The sequence below is a fragment of the Lagenorhynchus albirostris genome, chromosome 13 (genome assembly GCF_949774975.1).
Source record: "Lagenorhynchus albirostris chromosome 13, mLagAlb1.1, whole genome shotgun sequence".
Classification (NCBI taxonomy): domain Eukaryota; kingdom Metazoa; phylum Chordata; class Mammalia; order Artiodactyla; family Delphinidae; genus Lagenorhynchus; species Lagenorhynchus albirostris.
The window spans coordinates 81,049,038-81,069,016 of record NC_083107.1 but is presented as its reverse complement, the minus strand read 5'-3'; the positions used below and the strand labels follow the sequence as shown (position 1 = coordinate 81,069,016).

At 51.6% G+C, this 19,979-nt stretch overlaps 1 protein-coding gene and 1 long non-coding RNA gene across 6 annotated transcripts in view; one reads left to right on the top strand and one right to left on the bottom strand.

The window, feature by feature from the left end:
- Positions 1–4,536: 4,536 nt before the first annotated feature.
- Positions 4,537–9,154, bottom strand: LOC132531840 (uncharacterized). Its single transcript, XR_009544239.1, has 3 exons — positions 8,277–9,154; positions 6,282–8,053; positions 4,537–4,777 (listed from the first exon to the last, which is right to left on the bottom strand). It is a non-coding gene; the product is annotated as an uncharacterized LOC132531840 (long non-coding RNA).
- Positions 6,888–19,979, top strand: part of LPIN1 (lipin 1) — a 128,441-nt gene continuing 115,349 nt past the window's right edge. For 2 of the 5 annotated variants that reach the window (XM_060169955.1, XM_060169954.1), the window contains exon 1: positions 6,898–7,122. In XM_060169955.1, coding sequence (XP_060025938.1) covers positions 7,042–7,122 — 81 coding nt within the window. In that variant the 5' untranslated portion in view covers positions 6,898–7,041. Of the gene's footprint in view, positions 7,123–19,979 lie in introns of all 5 variants that reach the window. The other 3 variants (XM_060169953.1, XM_060169952.1, XM_060169956.1) reach the window with 2 other exon arrangements.

The window sequence follows — 19,979 nt, the reverse complement described above, 5'->3', positions numbered from 1 at the left end:
ATTCCATACATATGAGTTTTAGACAAATTTTCTTTAAAGCAAATAACCAATATTAATAAATTTTTAACTTTTTACTGGGTTTCACATAGCTCAATCAGGCCTGTAGGACCTGGAGAAGGGCAAGTTCCTGCTTCCCTTTGGACGAATTCTCCAAGGACTTAGTCTCCCAAGGTCTAGACTGGAAGAGTGGAAAGACCCCCGGGGTGGAGTCGGAAGAGGTGGGTCCACGTCTCATCTCTGCTGTTCACTGGTTGTGTGTCTTGGACAAGCCTCCTGTCTCTCTTATCCTAGTTTACTCTCTGAAAAGGAGGAATGAAAAATACTATGATCTGTTTTTCTTATCTCTTTGGGTTAGAGCACAGAGCAGATAGGAATCTTCCGGGCTGGAGTTCCCAGGCTGTCACTTCAAGGAGTTAAATTCTTAACTCTTTTGAGGTAAAGAAGCTCCAGGAAAAAGGGGGCAGTCTCTGGTTTTTCATTTGTGGTGCTATTGGGGGTGAGTCTGTTTTCCAGGACACACCCATCAAAGACATGAAGAGGTATTGTTACCTTTTAAGGATAGTTCTAGGCAAGCATCCTGTGTCACGGAGAAAGAGGAGAATTTCCTTCGTATCTTCTGTGGTTGGGCCTCTCCAGCCAGGTCAGAGGAGGACGGTGAAGTGCAGTTAACGAGTGAGTAGGAAGATTCAGCACCAGTGACGCACCCAGTGGGTTCCCCTTACAGATGTGTGCAGAGGGATTGCAGTTTCTCTCTTCACCCAGGGGGACAGAGGAGAATGACTGATGTGCCTTCTGGTTGTAGATCTCATGCATGGTCCCACTAACCTGAAACTCTTCCTAGAGAGTGTATCTGTGTATAGATGCTCGGAGACTAGCGCTTGCTTCTTCAATACCCACGAGAACTTACTTTTGCCTCTGAATACAAACATCACTTGTGTCAAGATTGGTTTCAGCCTGTACTGGAAGACTCTGATCCTTGATATCCCCCACTGTCTATGTTAGAATCAAAACCTTGGGGCTTCCCTGGTGGCGCAGTGGTTAAGAATCTGCCTGCCAGGGCGGGTGACACAGGTTCGAGCCCTGGTCCGGGAAGATCCCACATGCTGCGGAGCAACTAAGCCCGTGTGCCACAACTACTGAGCCTGCGCTCTAGAGTCTGCGAGCCACAACTACTGAGCCCACGAGCCACAACTTCTGAGCCCGTGAGCTACAACTACTGAAGCCCGTGCGCCTAGAGCCCATGCTCCGCAACAAGAGAAGCCACCGCAATGAGAAGCCCGTGCACCGCAACAAAGAGCAGCCCCCGCTCGCCACAACTAGAGAAAGCCCACGCGCAGCAATGAAGACCCAACGCAGCCAAAACTAAATAAATAAAAAATAAAAATAAATAAAAGAAAGATGCCTGCTGACTTAAAAAGAAAAAAGAATCAAAATCTTGGCTTTCCTGTTTAGCCACAGACCAGGCTAAATTCCTCCCTCTCTAATTGTGCAGCAAATAATTCAGAACCACTCAGTGCTGGAGGGCGCTGCCAGGGGTGGGCAGTTATGGAAGGGCAGCAGTTCTGAGTCCGGGGATGCCAGAGGTGGAGTGTTGCTCTGCTTTGGGCTGTCGGGGCAGTAGTGTCAAGTATTGACAAGGCTTCCTGGCCAGGCAAGGGGGTCTCTGAGGCCAGGAGTCGGGGTTTCCTGCTTGCTTTGTTTGCTCAGGTTCCTGACTTTCTTGCCTGTTGCTTGTAGGATCCCATCCCGGGGGCTTCTGCTGTGGATTGAACTGTGTCCCCCGCTCCCCAACTGTTGAAACCTTAGTGACTGTATGTGGAGTGAGGAAGTAATTAGGGTTAAACGAGGTCATAAGGGTGATTAGTGTCCGTATAAGAGGAGACATCAGAGAGCTGCCTCCCTCCCTCTCTCTCTGTCTCTTTCTGTCTTTCTGCCACATGAGGACACAGTGAGGAGGAGATGTTCTGCAAGCCAGGAAGAGAGCTCCCACTAGGAGCCAAATCTGTTTGGCACCTGAGTCTTGGACTTGCAGCCTCCAGTGCTGTGAGAAAATACATTTCTGCTGTTTAAGCCACCCAGACTATGGGATGCTGTTCTGTAGCTGGAGCAGACTAAGACAATTTCCGATCCCTAATCAGCTTTTGGTCCTGATGCCGACAAATGACCCGGAGAGATTATTTGCTACTTGAACCTTGAAAAAAAGACAGTTAATTCCCTGTTTCCCTCACTCCAGGAGTGAGTTATGGTGGGGTTTTCTGACTCAGAGGAACAGAGTTTACTTTCATGAGAACAAGAGAGTCATTGTGTGTGTGTGTTTGTGTGTGTGATGAGAGAGAGCGACACAGAGAGACAGAGAGATACAGAGAGACAGAGAGAGGGAGGCAGAAGATGTAACATATCCTGTGTAGTGTGACATATCCGCAGATTCGGACCTGGACACTTTGGAGGACGATATCCTGCCTCATACACCTCAGGTCACTGATTCCCCTCCTGAGGGGCCTGGCCTCAGCCCCTCCCCTGGCTGGCCTACGTCCTGCCACCACCCCCTGCCAGTCTTCTTCACCCCTCCCCATATCCTTGTAAACAGCTCCCTTGTCAGGCCGTGACCCAGCTCCGGTCTCCCATCTGTTCTCAGCTATGACCTTGACCAATCTAGTGTATGTGCACGATAGAAGACTGTTATCCAAAACATACACAGAATTCTTAACGCTCAGTTAGATGAAAAATGCGCCAAAGACCTCAACAGACACCTCACCAAAGAAGATATACAGACGGCAAATAAACGTAAAAAGTTGCTCCACATCATGTGTCATCAGGGAAATGCAAGTGAAAACAAACATGAACCACCATCAGACACCTACTAGAAAGGCCAAAATCTGGGACACTGACAGCACCAAATGCTGGAGAGGACGTGGAGCGACAGGAACGCTCATTCGTTGCTGGTGGGAAATGCACAATGGTGCAGCCACTTTGGAAGACAGTTTGGTGGCTTCTTACAAAACTAAACATACTCCTACCATACAAGCCAGCAACTGTGCTCCCTGGCATTTATCCAAAGGAGCTGAAAATTTGTGTCTACACAAAAGCCCTCACAGAGAGGTTTGTAGAAGCTTTATTTATAGTTGCAAAACTTAGAAGCAACCAAGATGACCTTCAGTAGGTGAGTGGATAAACTATGGTACATCCAGACACTGGAATATTATGCAGCACTAAAAAATGAGCTCTCAAGTTATGAAAAGACATGAAGGGAGGGAGAGGTGACAGGCTGAGGACAGAGGACATTCATGGCAGTGAAACTCCTCTGTATGATTCCAGTGGTGGTTACATGTCATTAGACATTTGTCAAAACCATAGAATGTGAAATACCAGGAGTGAACCTTGATGTAACTTATGGACTTTGAGTGATAATGATCTGTCAGTACAGGTTCACTGATTGTAAAAAATGTACCCCCCTGTTGTGGGATTTTGATAGTGGGGAGGGTTGTACATGTGTGGGAACAGGGACTCTATGGAAACTGTATTTTCAGCTCAATTTTGCTGTGAACCTAAACCGCTCTAAAAAATTGTTTATTAATTTTAAAAAAGCGGATGTGACCTTTTCACATGCTGTGTCACCCTCTACTGTGTGAGGTACTATTGGAGCTAAAGATGAGTAAGGCCTGGACCCTGTGCCTACAGTGGTTGACATAATGAGACATAAACTCACAGGTAACTCACCTGCCCCAGCACATGCTAAGTGTCGGGTAAGGGGAGTGGATGGTGAGGATTCTGAGCTCCACCTCTTCCTGGCCAGGGGAGCCCCTCTGAGTCTGTTTCATCTGGGAAATGACAACACCTAACCTTGGGACTTCAAGATGATATGTGTGAGAAAAGCACTTGGCTCATGGAAGATGATCAGAAATGTCAGTCCCAACCTCGCATCCTTTTTCTCGAAGGTCAAAGCATGGAAACATCCTTATGGAGTGGAGAGATCAGGGAAGGCTCCATGGAGGAAGAATTCAGTTTGACCTGGGCCTAGAAAGTGGACACTTTTGGAAAGGCGTTCCAGGAAGGGGTCATAGCATGAGCTAAGGTTCAGAAATGGGAACATCCAAGGTGCTCTTGTGGGGCCTCGCAGGAGACTCCCAGACCCTGGGCCTGGCCGTCTGGGAGAAAGGAGTGCCCTGTGCATTCTTGCAGCCAAGAGCATGCAGGGGCAGTGTTTCAGAGGAAATGCAGCATGGGCCTGGCCGTGGTCCCTTGGGGCAGCGAGGGGGTCCTCAGAAGCTCCAGTGGAGGACAAGTTGGAGGGTGTGGCCAGAAGTACAAAATGAAACAGAGCCTCCACTGCTTTGCCTGTAAAATGGAGCTGTGAATACCCACCTCAAAGTTACCGTGAGGATTAAGAGTTGTTACGTCTTTTTTTTTTTTTTAGTTTATTTACTTTTGGCTGTGTTGGGTCTTCGTTTCTGTGCGAGGGCTTTTTCTAGTTGCGGCGAGCGGGGGCCACTCTTCATCGCGGTGCGCGGGCCTCTCACTGTCGCGGCCTCTCTTGTTGCGGAGCACAGGCTCCAGACGCGCAGGCTCAGTAGTTGTGGCTCACGGGCCCAGCCGCTCCGCAGCATGTGGGATTCTCCCGGACCAGGGCTCGAACACGCGCCCCCTGCATTGGCAGGCGGACTCCCAACCACTGCGCCACCAGGGAAGCCCAGTTGTTACATCTTTTTGAGGGTCTGATGCACTCCAGGCATTGTGTCAAGGGCTCTCCGAGCCTGGCCTCAGTATCCCCACAACAGCCCTATGATGGAGAGACTATTTTTATCCCTGTGTTTCCCAGATAAGGAAACAAAGGTTATTAAAGGCCTGAGTCAGAACAGCTTCCAGGGGCCGAGTCAGCCCCAGGGCCCAGGTCTGCGTGACTCAGGTGACGAGGCTCAGTCATCACATGGAGCTTCCGGGAGCCAAGTCAACACTCACGTCCCCATCTCTAGGCACGCCAGTCAAGCCAGTGCTGGCTGTCAGCGGCCTGACGAGGCAGCAGGACACGCATCAGCCTGACCTCCCTGCCAGCCGGGTTGAGAAACCCGCCTGGGCCCAGAGCCCCGAGGACCACGCCTCCCCCGCTTGTTCATCCCGCGGCTCCACGTGATAGCACCTCAGGATGGATGCAGGGACGCCGGTGTGCTGTGTGCAGGGTGACTGCTCCTGTGTGGCTCTGTGCATCTAGGCCAAATGTTCACCGTGACCAGGTATAATTACAGTCTTATCCCTCATCGGTCATGAGGTTCTCAAAATATCCCGACAGGATGAATTAACACTAGTAAGAGGGGTGGGGACCCAGCTCAGTACAGATGTCTTAAAGTGTTATCGTCTCCCTTCCACTGAGGACATGTGGGAGCCATTCCAGGGGTGGGCTGGTGGGGGTCTCCCTACTTTTTCTGCTCTTCCCCAGTGGGAGGAAGGCCAGCGGAACAGTGTGACCGGGACTGCGGTGACCTGGGAATGCGGAAGCCGGGGGCTGAGGACCTCCCTGCTCCTTACTAGGTGCAGCGCCAGGGCAGCCACCGGCCCCAGCCTACAAAGGGAGGTCATTATACCCATCGTGTTAGATAGGACACGCCAGGCACCTTTCATGCGTTCGCCCACGCCGCTCTCAGCACAGCTCCGGATGGATTCCTTGTCAGGATCCCCTCCGGAGGGAAGGAGGAAGAAGAGTGAAGCGAGTGGAATGGGAGAAGGCCTGGCTGGGGTGGAGGGGAAGGACCAGAAAAGGTGCTTCTCGGCCCACGGAGCAGAGTTGGGAGACTGCAGGAGGTGGTTGGTCTTAGTGTCACAGGCTGTAGGGACAGCAGCTCTGGGGGACACGCGGGGCGAGGGGACCCTCTGTGCTAAGAGTCAGGGAAGTTGTCTCCCTCAGTCCCTGTCAAACTGGATCGGAGCCTCTGCATGCATGCATGCTTGCAGCGTGCCCTGGACCCCCTCCCCTCCCCTCCCCTCCCCTCCCCCTCCCCTCCCCTCCCCTCCCCTCCCACTCCCCTTCCCTCCCCTCCCACTCCCCTCCCCTCTCTCCCTCCCCTCGCCTCCCTCCCCCCACCCAGAAACACCTTCCCTCCTGCCCCTCGCTCCTCTGAGCCCAGCCCCATCAGCACAAACCCATGACTCCCGGCAGGATGAGAACCACATTTCAAGCACCACGTGTGGGATCAGGCTGACCCTGCTTTGTCACTTCCCGCTTTGTGACACAAGACCAGCTCTTCACGCTCCTTATTTCACTTGCATAACCTTAGATGCAAAATACGTACCAGAAAGCAGCTTCCTGGTGTGTGGGGGCATTCAAATCCAGCGAATGGTCGCGATGCTGCCGCTGAGCATGATGGAGGTGACTGGGGCCCACTGGGGAAGGGAGGCCACCAACCCCAGCCTTCCTGACTCCCCGTGGGGTGCCCAGGCACGGAGAGAACGGATTCCCCGTAGCTTTTGTGGGACGCACAGGGAAGAAAGTGAATAGAAAATGAAGAAATGATCTGCACAGCTTTTTTTGCAAGGTTCCCAGCATGTGAGGTGGTCCCTCCCTTAAATCCCCTCCTCCCCTCAAATTCCCTCTGGAAGCAGCACTCGTGGGTTTGAATCCCAGTTCTGTCCTCTGTTGCTGTGACCTTGGGGAAGTTAGTCAATCTCTGAGTCTCACTCCTGATTCCTCAGAGCTGGTGAGGAGAGAATGGCCAGTCGCCGGCCAGCAGGGGTCACGCCCCCTCACCGGGTGTCCTTCTCAAAAAGTCTAGAGAAACTGGCATCTGTGGGAAACGTCTGCATCCTTCAGGGAGCGGGAGGTGTCCCGGTGTTGTTTTCTTAGCCAGTCCCAGGTGGGAGAGGATTTGCAATTCAGCACCCTGCTCTTTTCCTGAGCCTTGTGACTTGGCGAGGCTCCTGGGTGTAAAGAGAAGCCGCCTGCTCTGGGCTCAGTGTCGCCAGCCCAGCCTCCCAGCTCCTGAAATTAGCCGCTGCAGACACTGCTCTCCGGGCACTGGGTGAGGAGGCGGCTGGCATCCCTCGGGCCCGGCCATGGAGGAAAAGGACCGCGCCTGCGGCTCCACCTGGGAGCCCTCACAGGGCAAGAGCCCCCCGGACTCACCTTGGTCATGGGTAAGGGCCAGGGCGTGGCCACTTGCAAACCACACCCCCTCCTCCCCCAGCTGAGGAGCGCTGATGGGACCTGCGGGTCTCATTGGGGATTTGTGCATTCCTACTTCTTCAAATGAGTGACAGGACCAGCTGCTGCCCACGGGCCCCTGCTATGGAGGCTGCATTTACAGAAGAGGGTTTAGAACTTATTCAAGAAGTGAAGGCTTTTTTCTTTGCCTTGGATGGAGAGAAATAGTGATTGCTTTGAGCCTCAAGATGGGGCGTAATTTGAGGGCTCCCGCTCGCCAGGCACAGTGCTGGGACCTCTTGTTGTCGTCTGTGTCTGCATGCGGGAGAGGAGGGAGGCCCTGAGTGTTGAAGTTACTGGATCGACAGTCATTTAAGCATGGTTGTCTCAGAGAGTGTGACCTGTGTGCTGTGAGTGCCCCTGGACTCCAAGGCCGGTGGCTGCACCGTCCTGCCTTTTCTGGATCCCATCCTAGATGCCAAGGCTTTGTTCAACGGTAGTTATTTTCATTTAAAGCCCCAAAGCAAGAGCAGAGGGTGCTCAGATAACCCCAAGTGGAAGTGGGACCGAGGACGGAGCCTGGGCTAGAGTCAGGCCTTGTCCTTTCTTCCGGGTGTTCAGATAACCCCAAGTGGAAGTGGGGACCGAGGACGGAGCCTGGGCTAGAGTCAGGCCTTGTCCTTTCTTCCGGGTGCTCAGATAACCCCAAGTGGAAGTGGGACCGAGGACGGAGCCTGGGCTAGAGTCAGGCCTTGTCCTTTCTTCCGAAGGCTGGAGGTTTGGTTGCAGTGAAGCCAGGGTGTTAATCTCCCACCCCGAACGGCATCTAGGACACCTGTGATGTTCCTCAGCTGCAGAGGCTGGGCCGGCACTGGAGGGTTCCACACGTCCTGCAGGCAGAGAGAGCCTGGGGCCTTCTGCTCCCTACGGAGAAGAGGGTGAGGGTGTGGCGTGCGCGGGGCCGACAGAGCCTCCCGGCTGCCGGTTCCCCAAAGCGCCTGTCGCTTGCAGTTCAGGCACGTTCCCCCCGCAGCGCGGCTCCTTTCCCTGCGGGGGCGAGGGACCTTGCTGTTGGTGCTCGGGTCAAAATGCCGGGGGCCGGGGGCGGGGGGCCGAGAGAGAAAGAGCGTCTGGGTTCTGCTCTCACCATTTGCCGCCTGGCCCTTTGGGCCGGTGTTTCCTGGGTGGACAGATGCCTGCAGAGGAGACTGGTCAACAAGCCTCCCTCTGCAGGCTGAGGACAGGAATGGGGCCTCCCCCAGCAGCGCTGTGCAGATCAGGGGCACCCACGCTCGGGCTAAAGGGACGGTTTTGTGGTTAGCTGGGGATTAAGATGGCTGTGTCTCATTTCCATTCCTGGAATATCTCTCTTGGACAGAGCAGCCCCGTGCTGCCTGAGAAGCGCTCCTACTTCTCCCGCGTGGGGAGCGCTCTCAGAAACCTCTCCCAGGCCCACTCTGGGACCGAGTCTCCCCGGCCCTGGGATGCAAGTTTTATTATCGTGGGTATCTCTCTTGTGCAGCCCAGGCCGACACTGTCATTCCCATTTGACAGCCGAGCATACTGAGGCTTTGAAGTTGGGACTTGCCCGCCGCAGCTTGGGGGCCAGTGGAGGACGGAGACAGGATGGCAGCCCCGCCGGTCTGTCATCCCTGGTACCCAAGGCCGCTGTGATCCGAGGAAGCTCTGACGATATCTACTTTCTGCTTGTGTCTTTGGATTATCAGTTATTTTTCCTGGTTATAAAAGTATGTTTATTACAGAAGATTTAGAATCTACAGCAAAGTGTAAATAAGGTAGTAAAATGCCAGTCATCTCACCCCTCGGGAGGTAGTCTGGGAACTTTGTAAACAGAGGTCGTGCTTCATTTCCCTGAAGGCTCTTTAATAAGTTAAGCCACAGAAAGGATTTCAAAGCCTCTGGTCCCTTTTTATTTCAACCCTTACACCGCCCTGTGTGCTTGGTTCTAAAATCCTCAAAGGCCCCTTGGCTGTCCCACTGTGGCCTGGACCCCCGCTGCGTGGCGCCTGTGACTGTCCTCCCTGGGAGAGGCAGGCATCCATGGCAGGAGCGGGGGAAGGGCGGGTGGGTTGCTGGACCCGCTGGCCCCTGCGGGGTGTCCACCCCTGGGTGCAGGGTCTAAATGTGCCCGGGAACTTGGGCTTGGCTCGGGCCGATGCCCACGTCTGGGAGATTCTGACCTGCTGTGCTGAAGGGTGTCTGCAGGGCGGGGATCCTGGGAGCCTAACTGGGCTCCAGTGAGAGAGCTGGCCTCCTTCCACTGCTGGGGGCTGGGTCCAGCCCTGGGAGGACAAAGGAGGGCCAGGTCCAGAGTCGGGCTTCAGCAAAGCAGAACTGGAACACAAAGCAAGAAATGAAGGCAGATGCCCAGATGGACAGACTGCCATGCAGGAACGCTTAGGAGGAGGCTGCAAGAGAGCTGGCCAAGCAGGATGGGAGAGGTGGGAGCCACAGCTGCTGTGGCCAGGAGCCCAGGCTGGGCTGGCTGCTTGCGGGAAGGGGAAAAGTGGCTCGGCCACCGTGGGGCACCTTCATTCCTGGGGCTGGGAAAGGGCAGCTGGCAGCTGAGCCCTCGGAGGCACCTGTGAAGTTGGCACCAGCTACCTGAACATTGGCCACGACCCTTCCCAGACACTGTGGGCGTGATCTCCAGGCCTTGAGCGTGGGCAGAGCCCCAGGGGGCACAGAGATGGGTGAGACCTAGTCTCTACCCGCAAGAGGTCCAGGCGGAATTTGAGTGGGTGGGTCTGCACTGAGCCAGCTGCCGAGTTCATGGGGACACAGATCAGGAGGAATTCCTACTGGCAGGGCTGGAGGAGGCGTCTTTGAGAAGCTGACATTGGAACCAGGCCTTGGCGAAGGGTAGGATTTCAATAAACAGAGCACACGGTGGGTGGAGTCTTCTGAGCCAAGGGTTCAGCCTGAGTGAAGGCTGGGCTTTGCGAGCACAGGGCGTTCCCCTAAAGCTAAGTCTGAAGGTTTTGTTCTCAGGCCATTTGGGATTTTATTTCTCCTTAGCTGGGGCGTGCATGGTGACATTCGTCTTGATCAGGCACCCAGCCTGTGAAAGAAGGCACACAGTCACGGGCCAAATATGCGGGACCCAGCGTGAATCTGGGGGTGGGGGAGGCAGGAGCCATGGGGCTCGGGCGCTAGTTTTGCCACTTCCAAGTTTTGATTAACTGGAGCCTTAGTCTTCTCATCTGTAAAATGGGGCTTACAATACCTAATAATATAATAATCACAGGTATTGGGTAAATGGTAGCTATTATTCATAATAGCACCTAAACCCGAAGAAACGATAGCTTGTTACAGGTTGGACTGTAAATATCACACAGTGAAGAGAAATCAAATCCTTCACACTTGGACTGTGGGTCTTAGCACTGTCAGGAGGAAATGCACAAATCCAGACCCCTGTGTCCACTAATGCAGAGAATTCTGAGGGAGTCTTTGTCCAGACATTTTGGCTCAGCATTCAAGGCCTCTCAAAAGCTGGCCTCACCTTCCTGCTCTTGGCTCTGTTTCTCCTACCATGACCTTGTGCTGCACAGCGAGTGCCTTTCGTCAGAGGCGCTGAGCCAGTCGTGTTAGCTGGGTCTCCAGGGAGGTGGCCGTCAGGACCCCAGACCCAGTCTGCCACCTCCAGCCCCTGAGACTTGGGCAGCGGCTGGAATTTGGGCCTCAGCTGCTCAGAGCACATGTTTGCTACCTAAATCCCTTTGGCAAAGCTGAGCGGAAGCCTAGACAGAAGCCAGATGATACCCTCCTGGACTCCTTTCTTCAGGGACCTCGGGGGCCTGCACCCCTGACTGTGGTGAGGGCATGGAAAGACAGACTCAGGGAAAGGGTCCACCTCTCCCTAGACCCGCAGCCGACTTGAAACACCTGTTTGCCCACCTGGTCCGGGGAGGCTCCCAAGAGGCTACTGTCTGGGATCAGCCTGAAACCGCCAGCCCCTTGGGTGTGTGTGCATGGGGAGGCGGAGACAGAAAAGCTAGGAAGCCGTCCCCACGCACCCTCGCTCTCCGGGAAGCACAGCTTTGGCTTCTTTGCTCCTTCTCTCGGTGTCCTGGGCCCACCCCATCCCCCTTCAAGGGAAGTCACAGGGGAGGACTGGAGCGCCCCCTGGAGGCAGTACTCTGCCACTACACACAGGAGAACCACCACGGCCTCCTAACGCAACCACGAGGCAGATGGAACTTTAAGTAGGGTCAGAAACTTAGGATGAACACGGAAACTCAATGCAGCAAAATCAGTGATGACTGGGTCCAATTTGAATTCCTCGCCATTACGTTTGTTTGTGATTTAACTCCTTGCGTCAAACTGCTTTATTTATTTGGCCGTGCCGTGTGGTTTGCAGGAATTTGCTCCCCTGCCAGGGATTGAACCCAGCCCCTCGGGCAGTGAAAGCGCGGAGTCCTAACCACTGGACCACCAGGGAATTCCCAGCAGCAAACTGTTGTTGGAATACATTCTGCATCTTGCCCAGAGAGAGATGCGTTTCCTTCCTTCTCAACTGATCCCAGACCTACTCATCCTTTAAGGCCCGGCTCCCATGCCACCATCTCTGTAACATTTCAGTTAGTGTTTAAGGTTGAGGGCCCCCTCCCTCATGTCAAGTAACGCGTCAATTTTCTCGGCTTCATGTTCTGGATGTTTCTGATGGAAAGAGATTTTGTTTCCCTTTATGGAATTGGAGGGCAGGGGACCCTGCCTTTAAACTCGGACTCCAGCTGACACCCCTCCCCCACCGCCTGTTCTGTCCTCATACTTATTTACAGTCTCTTCTCTCCCGTCCAAGCGAAGTGAGGGTGTCTCCATCTTGGCATCGCCACCCCTCCTAACACGGCTGCCTCTGCCTGGGTCAGTCGGATTTACACCTATTGTCCTGATGTAATTACTTGTAGCCTTTGGCTCTGGAATGGGGTCATCACTCTACCTGGCCCACACCTGTCAGTCCACACCTGTGCCTGGCTTTGGGGCCATCCGCTCACCCGCAGCTTGTTTCCAAAGGTCTTTTCTCACTGCCACTTAGGGGTCCTAGTCATCTCCCCCACCCCTCCGGTCAGGGCTAGAGCGGGTGGAGGGCTTTGTGCAGTAGCGCTGTGTTTCATGCAAAGATTAGGATGTAGCGTTAGTGCAAGGGACAGATATTGTGTGGGGTCCAGTTCCCTGCCGATGCTGGCCCCTGCAGACACCATGCCTTGCCATGTTGGCAGAAAAACTAAGGGAATAGATTAAATAGCTTCTCTGCTGGGGCTCAACGCCCAGCTCTCCGCCTTGCTAGCTGGTGACTGACCTTTCGCAGACGCCTTTCCTTGTGTGCAAAAAGGATTTTGTGAGAACTCAATGAGTTAAAAGCCATAAAGCACTTAGTATGCACGTAACGAGTGCTGGTTCTTATTAAATCCAGCACAGACCCTGTTTCCCGCAGCCTTAAAGCAGATTTCCATTCCCTCTCTTAAGCCTTGCATGATTGGCCTTGTCACCAGGTGACCTCTCTCCTGGAACGCTATACTCACGTGATGTGCGATGTTCGCCCCCTAAGATCCTCCTGGGAAGTGAGACAGTGAGGAAAGAGCAGATCTGCATCTTCTATCCCATTCCTCTCTGGAAAACAGCAAGAGAAATTGTCATGCACGGTTGAACATACTATTTTTTGTTCTCCCCCTCTCTATTTTGCCAAAGTATAATTAATTGAATGCATTTACATTAAAAGTATGAACACGATGAGGGCTCCTCTCTTTGCCAACACTAAGTTTTGTTGTACATGTATACGTGCTATTGAGAAGCAAAATGCCGAGGTGCCCTAGAGCTGTGGACCCAGCTTTCCAAATGACTAGTTATCTGACCTTGGACAAGGTCATGTCTCTGAGAGGCTCAGTTTCTCTGCCTGGTGCTGGGAGGCTCAGATGAGTTATGTGAGTTGAAGCACTTGGCAAACTGTAGTAGGGCTCCCTAGAGATGCAGTTGAACTCGTGGGTATCCGCTCTGCCTGCCCTAGACCCTGCGGGGCTGCAGAAGAAGGGCACGTGCTCTCGAACTGAAACGATAGCCAGCCAGATTATGTGGCAGGAAGCTGGCGAGTTATGCTTTGAACCGTGAGGTCTGGAGCCTGAGGACGCTCAGGTTCAGAGATGGAAACCCTTGGAGTGAGGCCACTCGGGAAGTCGGCTTTTTGTGGCAGGTGGGCCTGGAGCTGAACCTGGGGGCTGGGAAGGGGGGCTGAGAAGGGAGAAAGAGAGAAAAGAGGCCTGGGGCAGCTTTTGATCTGGAGAGCTGCAGGTGCGCACTTCCTGGCCCCTGACCCTCACGCCCCGGACTCCGCAGAGGAGAGAAGGCGGAGGCGGGGCCGCCCCTGCACCTGCAGTGCCTCCCCTTTTCCCGCCTCCGCCAACTTGCTCTTAGCCTCTCTGATGCTCGGGCTCTTCATCTTTACAACGGGGCTAATACACCGCCTTGGCTAGCTTACTGTGAAGGTAGATGGGGTGAGGTCTGTAGAGCCTTATTTTATTTTTCTCTTAGCAGCTGCATGAAAAATCACAGTCAGTCATCCACTGATCCTTCAAGGCCTTGTCCAAGTGCAGCCTTTGCCTGGAAACCCCAGCTGCAAGTGATGTCTCCATCCTCAAGCCCCATCCTCTTTTTGGAACTTGGCACACACGGTCTTTCATTGTAGTTGTTCCAAGACTGGTCCCTGGCACACAGCAAGTGCTTGGCATTTGTTGAAGGAACAGGTGAATGAATGAAACGACAAAGTGAGAACCCCCAGGTCTTTATCACTTGATGGCGAGCTTTTGCCTGGTCTGGTCTTCATTTATGCACTGCTAGCACTTACTGTGTGATCACCCACAGCCCTGCCCTGGGTGGATGGGATGCACTTGGAGAGGAAGGAACCAGGGAGTAGGTGGGCCCTACAAGCAATTGAGAGATGGCTCTGTAGGGACTTCCCTGGCGGTCCAGCGGTTCAGACTCTGTGCTTCCACTGCAGGGGGCGCGGGTTCGATCCCTGGTCGGGGAACAACGATCCCTGCGAGCCACGCGACACAGCCCCCCCAAAAAAAGAAAAAACAAGAAATCTCTGAGGTTGCTCTGTAGTTAGGCCCAAGGGTGAAATGGGGGGCAAAGACCAGAATGTCAGGAAGGAAAGACTCTGGGAGAGGAGACGGCTCATAGGAAAGGGTGGTACCGGAGGGTCTCGCCCAGTCTTACACTCTCAGACATTCTGGAATGTCTGAAGTTAGTGGATATTGGCTGCTGGGCAGAGGCTGTGTGGTGTGTTTTGGGGGGTGAGCTGGCCTGGTTTAAAGGCACAGGACTGGGGTGGATGGCCACCACCTGGGTGCTGTGAGCAGAGTGTATGCTCACCAGAAAGATCATACCCATCCCACGCAAGTGATCTAGAAGATGCCTGCTCTTGAGGCTCTGGTGGTCGGACGCTAGTTTCTGTTGTTATCTGTCCTGTGTGAGATGCCATAAATCCATTCCTTGCAGGGTGTATGGTTGGGTTGCAGTCTAACGGTGATGAATCGACATGAGTCTTGTCAGACAAGAGCCCTGTTTCTCATCTTCCCCCTCCGCCCTGGATGCCCTGGGGGCTGAGCCTTTCTAAGTGCCCAATTGCGGGATTGCTCTGAGACTAGATTCCAGGAATAATCTCTCCACTTCCTCCCCTAATTCTAAATCCTGCTCCATTGCGTGGCTTTTGACGGTAGTTTTCAACAGTTTGATTACTTGAGTTTTTTTCCCAAGCTACTTAGATCCTTTTTGGATTTGTTAAAGGATATAAGCAAACAATAAGCAAAAGTTTGGAATAAAAATACCTAATGTCTTCTTAATTTATCAGGATTGACAGGAAAGCAGGACGTTCTGGGAATGTGACACTCCTAGTTGGTTGGTCTGTAGTCTGGGGGGAGGGGCTGAAGAATGTGACATCTCCTTCAGCGGGGACAGCACGGGGGCGGGGGGGGGGCAAGAGGGGTGCCTCTGAACTTTTGAAGAGTTTATTGTCACCAGGATGAAGAGAATGAGAGTCTCTCTCAGTAGGAGGGGAACACAAAGAATTTGCATGTCTGGAGGTCTAGGTTCTAAGCCACAGTGTGGCCTTGAGCAGGCCTTCTGTCACTTTGGAGCCGTGCCTCTGCCCCCATAGAGCCGTCGGCAGACCACAGGAGACCCTGTCTGTGTAGCTACAGGCACAGGAGTGCCCACTCTGCAGAGCTAAGCTCACTATTCCTCAAGCCTTATCAGGTGCCTTTGTAGAATGAGGGTGCGGCAGGGCTGCCATGTAGGGTCCTGCAGTTGCGGTCCGCCCAGAGTGCTGGCTCAAGGGCAACCGGGGGTGGAAAGCCAACCTGCACTCCGCTCACCAAGCCTGCTGGACTCTGGGACTGAGGGTGGCTGTGACAGTCGGGAGGAAGGGGCACCTTTTTGAAATCTGTTCAAACAAAGGGGTGCTCTTTCTGCACTCTGTGCTCCAGAGGGGCCCTGTGTACCAGCTGTGGCCCGGGGAGTTGGGCCTGACCACGCTTTTCAGCACTTGTATTCCCCGATACGAAACCCTTGCTATCAATGAAAATATCTGCAGATCCCTCCCTGTAGATGAAGTAAAAATGGGGCAACTTGTGAAATGCCAAGATGGCGAGTTTGGTGCCCGCCCTTCTCAAGCGCCCACATCAGCCGCCACCTCGTCCCCGCCCTCGCTCTCTTCACCGTCACCCAGGGCTCCATGTAGCATAGTCTGAACCCCCTGGAGGGGGAGGTAACCTCCTGTGGTCCGTCCAAGTGGACCATCTTGGAATCACAGCCTGGAATTCTTGGGGGAGCAAAATGGAGTGACAGTTTCTGGACTTCAGATGGGTGCGCTGAGCCCTTCTGTGGAGCCATGGCTGGGGGACCCTGTTTCCATGTCCTGTTACATCCAGCGGGCCCTGCACGTTCCTCCTTTACTCCGTTAACGTGCAGTCCTTCGTAGGGAGCATCTAACTGCTGTCGTTCGGTGTCCTGGCCCAGAAATGCCCTCTAGAGGGCGCTGTGACACTGGGACCCAGGACAGGGCATACCTGGGGAGGGACCGTGTCCCCTCTGCTCCATACAAGTGCGGGACAAATGAAAACTGAATCAATATACAAAACATTTTGGCCAACAATTAGAGAGTTGTGTTGAAATTCCTGAGTGAATTATTTTTATCTAAGGTGATGTGAACTTCAAAGGAGTTCAAGATAAAGGAAATGGGGACTTGGGCTAGCTAGTGACTTCCCCTGGTTTGACCCAGGCAGAAACTTAGTCTATTAATAGACATTTGGCGGACACTTCACGTTTAAAGGTGAAGCAAGATGGGCTCAAGTTTCTAGGTGTTGTCCAATGAGAAACGCCAAACAGGTAAGAGGTCACCAGATGGAAAGAGAAAGAACAGTAAGTCTTACAGGCTGAACACTGAGCGACCACCTGGTAGAGTTGTGTTTTTGCAAACATATGAGTTATTTGCAATTTATGGATAATTTAAAGTGCTTTCAAAGTGATAAATGTCCAGGTTTATTATTGTTGTTGCTGTTTACTGAGTGCTTTCTGTATGCTAGGCACCCGATGAAGCATTTTTCTTTTCGTCTTATCAGTCTTCATAAGTACCATGTGAGTGGATTTTAGCCTCCTTTACACACAGAGGCGCTTAGAGAGATTACGTAAGCGGCCTGAGGTCTCACAACTAGCGGTGAAACCATTATGCCTGCTTCTGAAGACCTGCCCTCTCCACCGGAAATGCTGCCTTGCTGTTTTTCTCTGGAAGCTTTCGCAGGAATGAGCTCTTTCACGGGAGCCAGTCTCCCAGCTCCACGTCTCTGCTCAGCCCTGTTGCTCAGGGTTAGAGATTTGACTCTCCAGCAGGGACCGTCTCACTTGAATGACGGTCATTTTTCAACTGGCCCCGTTGCTCCTTGCCTCTTCCTGGGGTGACCTGGCGGCGGAGCAGTGGAGGTGGGGTTAGCAGGAGAGACACTGTTCTCCATGGCTCCCCCCCTGGGAGATTCTTTTGGTTGAGAGAGAACACTTCTTGGTATATGGGCTTCTCGAATGTTAGATGGGAAGGGAGGGGCCTTGCTGGCTGTCACCTAATCTAGTCTTACACTCACAGCTGACCTCATGGGACTCCTGTGGTCACTACCAGTCCTGGACATCAGACTCACGGGGTTTCCAAATAATACAGAATCAGAATCTGTGGGGTTTAGCTCCCCGTGTCTCTGTTTTCTTAGAAGTTCCCCGGTGATCCAGGCATAGAAACACAATTCTGGTCACGCTGAGCTCTCAAGTTTTCCCCAAATCCACCCCCTCCACGCTTCTGCCCCCTGTTCACGAAGTTCCCTCCCTCCCTCTTTGTTCAGCGAGCTCTTACTTGCCCTTCAAAACCCAATTCCTGGGTCACTTTCTTAGTGAAACTTCTTGTCTACTCTTGGAGAGCAAATGAATTCCACCTTCCTCTGGTGCTGGTTGTATTTCGTATCCATCAGTCTAGAGCTGACTTCATTGTATCAGTTAGTTCTGCAGCCTTGTTTCCCTACTGGATGGTGAGCTTCTTGAGGACAGAAACTCTGCTGTGTTTCTCTGGTTTCCCGGCACCTGACAGGATCTGGGGGAGAGAAGCAATTCCGAGAATGGAAGTGGGAGGTGGGGCAGCTTAACTGCAGGCCAGCATTTAGGAAGCAACATTCACTTTTTTTTTTTTTTTTTTTTTTGTGGTACGCGGGCCTCTCACTGTTGTGGCCTCTCCCGTTGCGGAGCACAAGCCGGACGAGCAGGCTCAGCAGCCATGGCTCATGGGACCAGCCGCTCCGCGGCATGTGGGATCCTCCCGGACCGGGGCACGAACCCATGTCCCCTGCATTGGCAGGCGGACTCTCAACCACTGTGCCACCAAGGAAGCCCAACATTTACCTTTTTGTAAGGTTAACCCTTGCCTCCAGCTGGACCTCCTGTGCTACCCAGAATCAGTCTTGTATGTATATTTAATAAATTGAATCTTATTATTAAAACATATATAGTTAACCCTTGAACAAGACAGGTTTGAACTCTGCGGGTCCACTTATGTGAGGGTTTTTTCAATAAATACATACTACGATGTGATCCTCGGCTGGCTGAATCTGCCCATGCAGAACCGCAGATGCAGAACCGCAGACGCAAAAAGCCAGCTGCAAAGTTCTATGCGAGTTTTCGACAGCACGGGGGTCAGTGCCCCTAAGCCCTGCATTGTTCAAGGGTCAGCTGTATTAATAAAATCAATATAGTTAACAAAGATAAATAAAAATATATTTAACAAAATATTAAATATATCTATATTTATTTAATTATAAATATATTTAAGATGTATTTGTGCATTAAATATATAGGTTTAAGTATAATAAATATATAAATATATGATATATATATAAAATATAAATATATGATGTATAATATTTTATATATTATTTATATTATATATAAATAATATATTATTTATATATAATATATTAATAAATATAATAATTTTTATGATAAATAAAATATATAAATACATAATAAAAATATAATAAATTTTATGATAAATATATGATGTATAATATTTTTATATTATTTATATTATATATATATATATATGTTTTTTTTAGTGACTATGTCTTTTTTCCAAGGTATGTAGACAGCGTTCACGACCCTGCTTCATCTTTTCTTCTCCAGACTAGATATGCTCAGTTCCTTCCACTGGCTCTTTGTTGATTTCTGATTCTGTCGACACCCACTTGGACTCTTTGGGAAGACCCTAGTTTGCTAGTGTCCTTCTTAAAGTTTTGTCTGACCAGTGCAATGTACAGTGGCCCCCGTCTCCTTGTTCTAGATCTTATATATCTCTTACTGTTTTCTAAGATCAAAGCATTCAGAGCTAACTGCTGATGGCTAAGCCTCCCCTATCTTCTAGTTACACAACTGACTTTTTGAGCCTTAGTTTATCTGTCTTAAACGTCATTTCATTGGCTTTAGACCTGTCAGAGTCCTTTGGTGCTTTAATTGTTATCCAATGTACTGATTTTGTTACATCTGGAAATCTGACTTACTTGCTTTCCTTTTCACGTTCCTCAGGAAGGTTAGTTTAACTAGCTGTACTTATTACTATATTACCTAACCCAAGTTATCCAACCTATCTGTTAGGGGCATCATGAAAGATTTTATCAAATGCCTTGGTCAGACCTTTAATACCCTTGTGTGTGTGTGTGTGTGTGTGTGTGTGCGTGCGCGCCCGCGCGTGTATGATATTCTCCTGATCTGCCAACCTAAGTATTCTATGAAAAAGAAAGCATTTTCTTTGCCAGGCTGATTTTTTGTGGATTCTGGTGGCTGCCAGGCTGTCCACGCCCCTGGCTTTTTAACACTAAGAATGACTCACTTGGGGGCATGCAGGGTAAAGTATACATGGTGAACATGCCTTTGCTGGGAACATTGACTCACTATGTATCCTAAGGAAACACCGGCATATTCAAAGTAAAAAGTCATAGCCTATTACTCCTGCCAGGATTTTGAATGTTTCCGCTTCCTGTGAAAATGCCACCAGAAAGGTTGGTCCCACTTCCTTCTTGCTTTGCTCTGACGTTTACTGACCGTGTGACTTCAGAACGTCCCTCTGCGCTACAGTGGCTTCATCTGTAAAATGGGTTGCTGTGAGGGTTAAACGATGTAATACATGCTTCCTAAATACCAGAATGATCTGGGAGCTTTGAGAAGGTCCTGGGTCCTCCCGCTAGAGATTTCAATTCAGCGGGTTAGAGTGGGCCTGGAAGAAGGACTGTTAGTGAATTTTCCAGTTGATTCT